Source organism: Bos indicus, chromosome X (assembly GCF_029378745.1).
Source record: "Bos indicus isolate NIAB-ARS_2022 breed Sahiwal x Tharparkar chromosome X, NIAB-ARS_B.indTharparkar_mat_pri_1.0, whole genome shotgun sequence".
NCBI lineage: Eukaryota > Metazoa > Chordata > Mammalia > Artiodactyla > Bovidae > Bos > Bos indicus.
This window is the reverse complement of record NC_091789.1, coordinates 107,660,136-107,672,361: the sequence shown is the minus strand read 5'-3', so window position 1 is coordinate 107,672,361 and position 12,226 is coordinate 107,660,136. Positions and strand designations below refer to the sequence as shown.

Sequence of the window (12,226 nt, the reverse complement as noted above, 5' to 3'; positions counted from 1 at the left end):
CATATTCTTTACCAGCTGAGCTACTGGAGACGTCCCTAAAAAGCTAAGCTCAAGAAGCTTGGGGCCCTTGAAAAATGAAAATGCTGTACTTTTCACATGAGGAAATTTCCAAAGTATTTTGTTATGGGAACAAAAACCCTCATCCTGAACATGGCCTCTCCATTTGGCTCAGTTTTGGGGACCTAGAAGTGTATTCAATCTTGTACATTTCCAAGATCCCCTCAGTTAAGCCTTGCCTGCTGACTTGTAAAAATAGCAGAGTTAACACTGACTGAGCATCCCAAAAGTTAGCCCTAGAAACATCACTCTACTTAATAAGTGAATATCTGGAGGCTGAGGAAGTAGGTAACTAACCGAAGCTATACAGTTAGGGACACAGGTAGGATCTGAACCCAAATGTTAGGCTCCTAGGGTTTTTGCATTTAACTTCTTTTTTTTTTTTTTTTGCTTTTTTTTTTAAATTTTATTTTATTTTTAAACTTTACATAATTGTATTAGTTTTGCCAAATATCAAAATGAATCTGCCACAGGTATACATGTGTTCCCCATCCTGAATCCTCCTCCCTCCTCCCTCCCCATATCATCCCTCTGGGTTAACTTCTGTGTTATCCTGCTTCCTCCAGGAAGTAAAAAGTTAGTCCCATCCTTCCAATAGATCTCTGGTTGTAAGGCTTACCTTTTCTGAGCCCAAAGCCTAAGAAGACCTACAATCTTGATCAAGGGATTCTATCAATTTAATTCAATTTCTGGGGGCTAAGGTGAGCTGGGTTCTTTGCTAAACACCAGAGATAGGGAGATACATTGTACGAAGTCTTTGATTTTGAGCAGCCTATGATCAGGTGAACGTTCACGGATGCTTAAACAGGTCATTTAAACACAGTAAGTGAGATCCAGTAATAGACACACACATGGAACACTGCTAAGACTATATGTATAATGGCCATCAAATCCAAAGATGAAACTAAAGTTAGTGTGAATTCCAATTCAGAGTGACATGCTACTGTACACATTTCATTTGTCCCAGGTGTCTCGGGTGACATTATACTATGACCTTGCCACCTGTAATAATTCAATATTACCTAATTCTAAATGGTATTTAAAATGCAGAAGTTCTAATTCAGTGTACATCAGTTAAGGGCATGTGTACATAGACTTTGAATCTTGACAAGAATAAAGAAATGTACAAACATTAGAATTCGGTGATAGCAACATTTGTTGTCATTACTGATATCTGGAGAAATGCTTGATACTGGAACATTTTATTGACTTTATTGTGTTAGTAGAACATGAAAATGCCACTGAAGCCCAAAATATTGGAGAAATAAGTTAGAAACTAAATTATCTCAAAATTTGAGTCAGATCCCATCTGTATATTTATTGACAAAAATGTAGAAATCATCAAAGCAGCTGATTTATTCTTTTTTCTTTTCCTTTTGCCCTATTGGTTGCATTTAAAAGCAGATTTTTTTTTCCAGTGATAATCCAGAAATCTGTATATTCTGCCTTTCTTTATCTCTTAACCATTTTAAAGTTGAAGTATATTTAATGTACGATGCTGTGTTAGTTTCAGGTGTACATCAAAGTGATTCAGATATGTATATATATGCATATTCTTTTTCAGATTCTTTTTCATTATAGATTATTACAAGATATTGAATATGGCTCCCTGTGCTATACAGTAGGTCTTTATTGTTCATCTATTTTATATATAGTAGTGTGTATCTGTTAATCCCAAACAACTAATTTATCTCTCCCCCATCACTATCCCCTTTGGTAACCATAAATTTATTTTCTATGTCTGTGAGTCTGTTTCTGTTTTGTAAATAAGTTCACTTGTATCATTTTTTATATTCCACATATAAGTGATATCACATAAATTTGTCTTTCTCTGTCTGACTTACTTCACTTAGTATGATAATCCCTAGGTCCATCCATGTTGTTGCAAATGGCATTTTCATTCTTTTTTTATGGCTGAATATGCGTGTGTGTGCTCAGTCGCTTCACTTGTGTCCAACTCCTTGTGACCCTATGGACTGTAGCCTTCCAGGTGCCTCTGTCCATGGGATTCTCCAGGCAAGAATACTGGAGTGGGTTGTCATGCCCTTTTCCAAGGGATCTTCCTGACCCAGGGATTGAACCCGTGTCTCTTACATCTCCTGAAGTGGCAGGTGGATTCTTTACCTGCTGAGCCATCACGGGAGCCCATATATATACACCACATCTTAAATTCACTCATCTGTTGATGGACATTTAGGTTACTTCCATGTCTTGGCTATTGTAAATAGTGCTGCTATGAACATTGTTGTGCATTTATCTTTTTGAATTAGAGTTTTTTCTGGGTATCGGAGCTGGATTTCAGGATGATATGGCAACTCTATTTTTAGTTTTTAAGGACCCTCCATACTATTCTCCATAGTGGCTGCACCAATTTACATTCCCACCAACAGTGTAGGAGGGTTCCTTTTTCTCCACACCCTCTCCAACATTTATTATTTGTAGACTTTTTAATGATGGGCATTCTGGCTGGTGTAAGATCAACTACTCATTGTGGATTTGATTTGCATTCCTCTAACAATCAGCATATTCAGCATCTTTTCATGAGCATGTTGGTCACCTGTCTTTGGAGAAATGTCTATCTAGCTCTTCTGCCCATTTTTTGATTGAGCCTTTTTTTTATATTAAGGTGTACGAGCTATAAAACAAATGATTTTCAAACTGATGACATACATATCATGCACATTACTCAATATATATGTCTTTTCCACTGTTCCAATGTGAACAAATTATATCAAAACAAATCCTAAATTATTGCTACAGACTGGAAGGAACTGTTCCTGTAGTGACATTTTCACTGGGAACAGAAGAAATCAGCAGTGGTAGAGTACAGAGGTTAAGAGCATGGCATTTATTGTGGTTTTACCACTCACTAGCTATGTCACCTTAAGAAAAATTGGTAACCTTTTGATGACTTAGTTTTCTCATCTGGAGAGTAAGGATAATAAAGGTATCTACTTCATAAAGTGGTCTAGAGGGGTAAAGGAGAAAATGCATGTAAAATGCTTGGAATGGGGCTTAGGATCTGGCAAGCACACAGTAGACCTTGCTATTATTGTTAATCAGGCCGACAAAATGGCCTCTAACCACTAGTGGATGTGAAGTGTCAGTGTGCGGCCAACTCCACTGTCAAACTTTAGCTGGAGGAGGTGGCTAGTGGCTTAGTGGCTGTGCATGTACATGTACCCACACACACACACACACACTCATGGAATATTGTCTTATAACAAGGCTGTGTTTCACAGCCCTACTTTCTTGGCTTGTATATGATTTACCAACACAGATGATGTAAGAAACGTAGCAGCTAAACTGAAAGAAAAGTCTGAAATTCTAATTATTTTTTGTATATAGTTAAGAGATAAATATGTCAGAAATTCTAAACACAGGACAGATTTCTACACTAAGAGTTTGAATTCATCCAGTGCCTGGAGATGCTAATATTAAGATCACCTCACTGTTACTCAATTTAACATATAGACAACACTCAAAATGCTGACTCTTCTATTATTATTACATAATTAATATTATTCAAGAGATAAATAATAATCCCATTTATTATTTCTTATAATTAAGATGGGTGTCAGGTGGCTAAAATGAAGACCAGATCAGAAAGGGAATAACAGCCAGGCTGGGGTAGTGATGAAATACAGATCGAGGGCTTTGAAAATTTCTTCTGATAAGGAACACAATGGGTTTGGTGGCTCTGAAGCCCAGGATAAGCCTGAGTTCTCAGACTCCTCACTGGAGGGACTGAAGGGATGGGGGTGGGGCAGGATGAGGTCAGAATGATGCCTGTACAGATCCTGTAGTCACCTTATAAATGCCTCACAGCGAGAAAAATGACTGGTCAGTAAAGAGGAAGACATGATTACAGAGATGCCTGCTTCTGCTCCCACAGATGAAAAAACCCTAGAAGCTAAAAAAAAAAAGGATGTCTTTTCCAAAAAGACAAGCTGTCTTTTTAGTACAACCTGTCGCCATAATGGCCTCTTGTGTACAGTCCTTTATGTGCGTTCTTTCTAATCCTAGCAACAAGCTCTCGGCCAATAACGGCACTGGGAATCTCATTTTAAAAGGCAGCTGAAGAACAGAGAGGTGAGGGAAATTTTAAGGTGACACAATAGCTAAGTATAGGAAACGGAATTCATAACGAGTCTGTTTGATGTCTGACCTATGCTCTTTTAACATTGCATACTGCCTCTTTATAGCCTATCTTTGGGATACACACATTTCCAAGCACTTCCATCCAGTTACCATTTCTTAGAACATTCAGGTGGTTTATAGGCATCCAGGAAGTTCTCCATCTTTCTTCATCAAAGGTGAGGCGGGGGCTTTGCCATTAACACACAGGCCTCATCTGCCTATCACATCCCTCAACTCATGATCCTCTGTGGGCCCTCTCTGATGCACCCTGCCTAGGCCAGTCCCTCCAGCCTGCAGCAGGCTTGCCCCCCTGGCCCTTCTGGCTGGACAGATCACCTTCCAGGTGTTGATTACCACTTGGAAGACTGACTTTGACTCTTCCAGGCTGTTAGCCGAGTGCCTGCCACCCTCAGATGGCCAGATCACTTCTCTCAAGCCTGGAAAAAAAATTCTCCTTTCTGTTTCAAGTTTCCCTTTTTTAGCTTTTATTTTGAGGCTTGAGCAAGAGCCATTCCAGAATTGCAAAAGATAGTTTCCATGGTTCTACCAAACCAAACATTAAAATCGAGACTCGGAACAGAAGCCGTATGCTGTTGTCCAGCTCCATGTGGGAAATGCCATTACTCTGCCAAGTCCCCAGAGATGACCTGCTCCTTGGGTGAAAGAGATGTCAGCAGGTGTGTGTTTGTATGCCACACGCATTTCCCCAAACAAAATGCTGTTCTGCAGTCGCCTTGGAATTTTTCAAACACTAAAAAAAAGGTTATATATTAACCATCCGTACCCCCAGTCTGTCTCTGCTTATGCCAAAGGGAGTGATTAAAATTTGCTGACAGCTTCGAAAACTATCAGAGAACTACCAGAATGGCCCAAGTTTAATAATTAACAAAGTTAACTGCGTCAGTCACCAACCAATCCTAAAATTCTGATTTTACCATTTTCCCCTTACTCAATAAGATTTGGCAGGACATGCAAAAGCGTCAGGAGTAAGTGGATGTGAATTTCAGATGCAATCAACTGCTGTTTTGTGGGGAATATGTTAAAGTTTGTTCATTTAACACATTTATTAAGTGCTAAGTAGGCCAGGCAGAGCTCTGGAGCTGGAGTTTGGGGGTTCTCCAGGAGACATAGAAACACTTCCCAGGGCTCCAGGGGCTTACAGACTAGTGGAGGAGAAAGTGATTGAACAAGAAATGACACTAAAATGTGAACAATTAAAAACTCAAGGAAAAGAACAAGATGGCAGAGGAGAGTTAAACAAAGGCATCTCAACCTATTTGGAGGGATTTGGGAAGGCTGTCCCCAGTAAATGACATATGAGCTAAGATTTGAGATTAACCAAGTTTTTTTCCGGAGAAGGCAATGGCAACCCACTCCAGTACTCTTGCCTGGAAAATCCCATGGGCAGAGGAGCCTGGTAGGCTGCAGTCCTTGGGGTCGCTAAGAGTCGGACACGACTGAGCGACTTCCCTTTCACTTTTCACTTTCATATATTGGAGAAGGAAACGGCAACCCACTCCAGTGTTCTTGCCTGGAGAATCCCAGGGACGGGGAGCCTGGTTGGCTGCCGTCTATGGGGTCGCACAGAGTCAGACACGACTGAAGCGACTTAGCAGCAGCAAGTGTTTTTCAGTTTCTCAGTTTCCTCATCTCTCTCATCAAACTATAAAGACCGAAATATCTTCCTCCCAGTGGAGAAGGTGAGCACCGCCTCAACCAGTTCCATCCTAGGCATCCTCTCTTCTCTCGCCACTCTTGGTTTGGGTCATTTCACAGACTTCAGGGGCCTCAACTAATACGTCTCTGTCACACAAATCTGTCAGCCCAACCTGTTCTTTGCACTTGCAGCTGCTAGACATCTCTCCCTAGGTGTTCTATCAGCACCTTCAATTCTAGATGCTCCATCTTTCCCCAAACCTGCTCTTCTGCACATTCCTCTTTTTGTAGATCATATTCCTGTCACTCGACATATCACTTTGTGAATGAAAAATCATTAGTGGCTATTCATTGACTGCATGTGTGCTAAGTCACTCAGTCATGTCTGACTCTTTGTGACCCTATCCTCTGTCCATGGGATTCTCCAGGCAAGAATGCTGGAGTGGGTTGCCATGCTCCCCTCCAGGAGATCTTCCTGACCCAGGGATCGAACCCACATCTCTTATGTCTCCTGCATTGGCAGGTGGGTTCTTTACCACCAGCACTACCTGGGAAGCCCCCAAAATTAGCCACTCAGTCATGTCTAACTCTTTGCGACCAAATGGACTGTAGCCCGCCAGGCTCCTCTGTCCATGAGATTTCCTAGGTAAGAATACTAGAGTGGGAAGCCATTCCCATCTCCAGGGAATCTTCCTGACCCAGGGATTGAACCTGGGTCTCCTGCATTGTAGGTGGATTCTGTACCATCTGAGCCACCAGGGAGCTAAATCTTTGGGTGATGACATACAAGGCTACCTACAACTCATCCCAACCCACCTCTGTAGCTTGGTCTCCCACAAGTTCCCCTCAATTCTCCACACTGAAGTTTTTTCTTTCTTTTTTTTTTTAAAGAATTTTTCCTGTGGACCATTTTTAAAGTCTTAATTGAATTTGTTACAACATTGCTTCTGTTTTATGTTTTGGGGTTTTTTTGCCTTGAGGCATGTGGGATCTTGGCTCCCCGACCAGGGATTGAATCTGCAACCCCCTGCATTGGAAGGCCAAGTCTTAAACCATTGAAACACCAAGGAAGTCCCTGTGCTAAAGTTCTTATCTTTCCTAAGCATGAGAATATCTCACATATTTGTGATTTAAGCTATTCTTTAGCTTCAGATACTTTCTTCATCCAGTCTCCTGGTGAATTCATATCCATTCTTTAAGATCTACTTCACCATCCCTGTGAAGTCTGCTTGGATATTCCCAGGCAGAGTTCAACATTCACCTAGAGTTCAACATTCACCTTTCCTATAACTTTCAGTAGGAGGTCCTAGGAAAAGGCATATATCGTAGGTCATTAGTACCACTCGTTCACAACTCTGCCTCCCACATTAGCTTGTGAGTACCCCAGGGGCAATGGCTCTGACTAACTCAACTTTCCTTCCCTTTTCGATAGGATGTGGGACAGGAAGCAAATGTTCCTTGAATGAATGGATAATGAACAAATGAATGGACCTCTTTTGTGGCACCTAACACTTTCTACCTTGTATTGTCTTTGTCTGGATACCTCATCTCTTTTCCTAGACTGAAAAATCTTCCAGGACAAGAAAAATGTGATCTAGTTTTGCATCCTCAACCACAGCCTGCCCTAACGTGTACTGTTTGAATAAATGAGCAAAACTCTTGTAATCCCTTGTGTCACACATATATCAGACTTTGCAAAGCCATTTTCACACACATTGCTTCACCTACCTTTTAGATGATCTTGTAATCTAGCTATGACTAGTTGGAGTTATCCTCACATAGCAGATAAAGCATTTAAGTAAGGCCTTGGAACCCTGCTTTCTCAGTTTTTAGAACAATGCCTATTCCATGTGACATTCTTGAGAAAAGGCAGATCTACTCACCAGTCCCTTGTTTGGAGAGTTTGGGAGTCAAAAGCAGAGATTCACCACTGCTGTAAAAAATAACTAAACCCTTATCTATCCTTCCAGTACGAGTCTTACATGAATAATTTGAGTGAGCGTGAAGGTTTAGAGAATGAATCAGAAAAAACAAACAAACAAACAAACAAAAAAAACAAAATAAAGGGGGAAACGAAGAATTGGAACACGTTAGACATAGTTTGGGTAAGAAAAGGACTTTGAAGGCCTAGAAAGAGAGGTTTCCTCTTCCGTAAGATGGGAGTGCTGTGCAAGGCCGCACGGACACACACTGAGTTCCTCTAGGAGAAATGATGTCTAAAATACTGAATGAACATGGAATCTATATAGCCAGAGCCCACCACAGCATGCTGTTGTACTTAAAGCATCTGTAGCCCTGTGTACAGAGCCTGGCATGGGTGAGCTAGGGGAGGGGGTGGGGGACCCGGCAAACAGAAGGGATAGCCTGAGATCTGACTCAAAGGTGAGGAAAGCTGGAATGGAGGCATGGCATCCAACATCCAGCACCTTGCTTTCTTTACCTGCCACAAGAGAATCTGAACGCCTCTGCCCTGCCTGCCCCCCAGGAAGCAAGTTGGAGGCCGGCTCCTGACGTCTGGTTAGGGCACGTCTTAGTCAACACAGTGGTGGATTTTGGAGGTGTCCTCGTAATTGCTCAAGTACCAGGAGGTCCTGGGGGTTGGACCAAAGCATTCTCAGGGGTCTGTGAGACAGGCTGTTCTGGAAGCATCACTTCATATTCCACTGACCCCTCCCCATAGGATCTGGCTGACTTTCTTCAGAAGGTGGGTTCCCCCGCTGACCCCATCCATCTTCTGGCGTCTGTTTCTCGAGGCCCAGTCCCACCTCCCTTCCCCGTGTCTATGAGGGTACTTTCTGTCCCCCATCCCTTCTAAGCTTTTTGGCCACCCTGCACTGAGTGTGGGGGCGAGGAGAAGAAGGGGCAGAAGGAGAGGAGACATTCGACAAGAAGGCATTTGACAAGAAGGCCCTGCAGCCGCAGGTAGACCCATGGAAATCGTGGAATCAGAAAGAATCGGGATCAGGAGGGTCGATACCCCAGGGTCCAATCCCTTCTTTTTGAACGGGAAGCTGTTCAAGGTCGTTTTCCTGGTTCCAGAATAACAACACGTCGTGGTCCGAGTGAGGGTGTAGAGTGTCCAGGTCGGGCTGGAGCAAAAGGACTGACCTTTGCTTAGGGCAAGCGACTGACCTTTATGCCACCCCCTAGTAAGAGTCTCTCCCCTGCCCGTTTTCTCACCACCACCACCCTCTCTCCCTGCCCCCCGGCGCTTTGAAAATTCCAGCAGTCTCAGGCTTGGCAGCTGTCCGGGGCAGAAGTTCAAAGTCTAGCCCCAGACCTTCAAAAGACATCCTCTAGCTTCTGTCCGGGGAGGGGAGGGGGCCACCAAATCCTTCTCCCCCTGAGGGAGGATTTCGTGTGCGACGCTTGGGACCCTCTAGATCCCCTCCGGCGCACGGAGAGTCTAGGGGCTCCGGGGGATACGCCGCCGCACGGCCGCCCCGCATGCCTCCCCGGGCGGCCACTTGTCGGAGCCCTGGGAGGGGGAAAGAGGGCGCGCAGCAGCCACTGACCTGAGATGCCGCCCCCCACCACGACCACGTCGCATTTGCTGCTCATGTTGCTCGCCCCTCTCCGGGCTACGCGGGTGCCAGCTGCTTCGGTGTCTGGATCTCGGCCCCCGCCTGCAGCGCTGCCCCCGCACACTAGCGCCTCCGCCGAGCGCCTATATTGGCGGCCCCGGGCTTCGGGTCGCAGAGCCCCGCCCGCTCGCCCGCCTACGCGCCGGCGGGGCTAGAGCGCACCGCCCCCGTTCCCGCCCGGAGGTCTGCGGCTCAGATCTGGGGAGGGTGGACGCCGGGGCAGAAAGGTCGCCCAGGGCCCCCAAGAGTCCATCCCCAGGGCCACCACTCCCCGTTGGCCTTATGCATTGCACGGTATTTTCCCATCAGCTTCCCTGGTGCGCTGTTCAGCTTGGGGGCTGGGAGGATGGCAGATCGGGATGTCCTCCTCCAGCACCTCAAACGACTCCCTGGAATGGAGCAGTAAAGTGAAGTGAAGTCGCTCAGTCGTGTCTGACTCTTTGCGACCCCATGGACCGTAGCCTACCAGGCTCTGAGGAGCCTCTCAGTCCATGGAATTTTCCAGGCAAGAGTACTGGAGTGGGTTGCCATTCCCTTCTCCACGGGATCTTCCCAACCCAGGGATCGAACCCGGGTCTCCCGCATTGCGGGCAGACGCTTTAGTGTCTGAGCCACCAGGGAAGCCAGTAGAGAACGGCAAACATAATGTGAAGGCTTTTCTGGTACCAGGCACCATCCTCAGCATTTTACATGCATAATTCCAGTTAAACCTTACAACAACTCATTTTATGGATGAGCAAAGTGAGATAAAGTCGTTAAGGAGGGGCAAAGACAAGAGAAAGAGTCAGAAATCATATAATAAACGAATCGCCAGTCCAGGTTCAATGCAGGATACAGGAAGCCTGGGGCTGGTGCACTGGGATGACCCAGAGAGATGGTATGGGGAGGGAGGTGGGAGGGGGGTTCAGGATGGGGAACACGTGTACACCCGTGGTGGATGCATGTTGATGTATGGCAAAACCAATACAATATTGTAAAGTAAAAATAATAATAATAATAAATTTTTTTAAAAAGTAAAAAAAAAAAACACACACAACAATTTCCTGAGGGCTAGGAAGATTCCAAGCCCTACCTTGATCTGCTACCCAGGATTGTTATTATCTTGGCATTGTACTTGAATGGGAAATAGATGGGGAGAGAACGAAAACAGTGACAGACTTTATTTTCTTGGGCTCGAAAGTCACTGCAGATGGTTACTGAAGCTATGAGATTAAAAGATGCTTGCTCCTTGGAAGAAAAGCTATGATCAACCTACACAGCATATTAAAAAGCAGAGACATTACTTTGCCAACAATGGTCCATATAGTCAAAGCTATGGTTTTTCCAGCAGTCATGCATGAATGTGAGAGTTGGACCATATAGCTGAGTGCCGAAGAACTGATGCTTTTTTTTTTGTATAGCAGAGTTTTATTAAAGTGTAAAAAGGGACAGAGAAAGCGTCTGACATAGACATCAGAAGGGGGACAGAGAGTGCCCCCTTCACTAGTGTTAGCAAGGGAGTTATATACTTTTTAATTAATTATTACAATAAATCAAAGAATGTCTCAAAGTTGTAAAGATCTTACTAGATCCACTCTCATAATTTACATTTTAAGATAACAGGATTAGCCAGAAGTTTCTCAGGAGGAGAAACTGTCCTCAAGCAGGATATGTTGTTATATAATCCTTAGTACAGAGTTCAAACTGAGTTATTTGTTGTGTAATCATCAGTTCCAGGCTTAAAGAAAAAAAACATTTAATGTGACTAAGACTAAGGAATGTAGAGGAAAAAAAAAAAGATGTTTGCCCTTTCCTCCTCCTTGAGAATTCCAGACCCCTATCTCCTCTTCAAGAGCCCCAGACCTCTTTCTCCTTGAGGACCCTGGACTTCTTATCAACCTGCCTAGGAACTGACGCTCTCATTTCCCCTTTTTCTTTTAGGAAAATTATGTTGAAAAGGGAAAGGGGCATCGTTCTCATTCCATAACTACTTCTTGCTGTTGAAGGGCATCATCCCTAAATTGTTGAGGCAACATGTTCTTCTAAACCTCATATTGAGGGTTTCTGATCCAGAGGCCCCAAGTAATAGTTGGAGGAGGCTATGACACTTGTAGGAGCCTGGAAAACCATTTGTAACCTAAAAGCCTTCACACGGTTAGAAACAAACCCCGTTATATAGTTACAGATGTAAGGCAAAATAGTCATTAAATCAAGTTAAAACCTAATCAAAATTAAAAGTTACATTATGTCCATAGTTACATCAGTCCATTTTAGGATTGCTAGATGTCATCAGATCAAGAAGAGGTGTCACATATGATTGTTGTTGGTAAAGGTATTCACAGAGCTGAAGAAAGTCCTTTCCTTGAAGTGGAGAAACCCACCATGGGAAGCCTTCAATTGATGAGGAGGTTGAAAAGCTGAAAGCTGACTCAGATAGTTAGTTCTAAGGCTTTAGGACAGTCCCTTCTTCTTAGGGTCAGTTCAAGCCCTCATTAAAGCTATAGGTAAAGCTTTAAACTGTCTTGTGTTTCCTGAATTACCTTACATGGATGTCTTTTAATAATGTCATTAGCCTTTTCAACTTTTTCTGAATATTGGGGTTTCCAGAAATAGTGTAAGTGATATTCTATTCCTAGAGCTTTCAATACCCCTTGAATTATAGCAGCTTTAAAGGTGGAGCATCTTTGCTCTGAAATTTAAAGTTTAAGATCCCACTTACATCAAGAGAAGTCAGTACAGTAAAATTTTGCCCATTAGTAAACTTATGAGCTTTAGGCATTAGCAAAACAATAGTAACAATTGCCCTTAAG

The 12,226-nt window shown here is 43.6% G+C and overlaps 1 protein-coding gene across 1 annotated transcript in view; it reads right to left on the bottom strand.

The window, feature by feature from the left end:
* Positions 1 to 9,525, bottom strand: part of MAOB (monoamine oxidase B) — a 122,124-nt gene extending 112,599 nt beyond the window's left edge. The window contains exon 1 of the mRNA XM_019956141.2: positions 9,369 to 9,525. Coding sequence (XP_019811700.1) covers positions 9,369 to 9,414 — 46 coding nt within the window. The 5' untranslated portion in view covers positions 9,415 to 9,525. The remainder of the gene's footprint in view (positions 1 to 9,368) is intronic.
* Between the last annotated feature and the right edge of the window lie 2,701 nt (positions 9,526 to 12,226).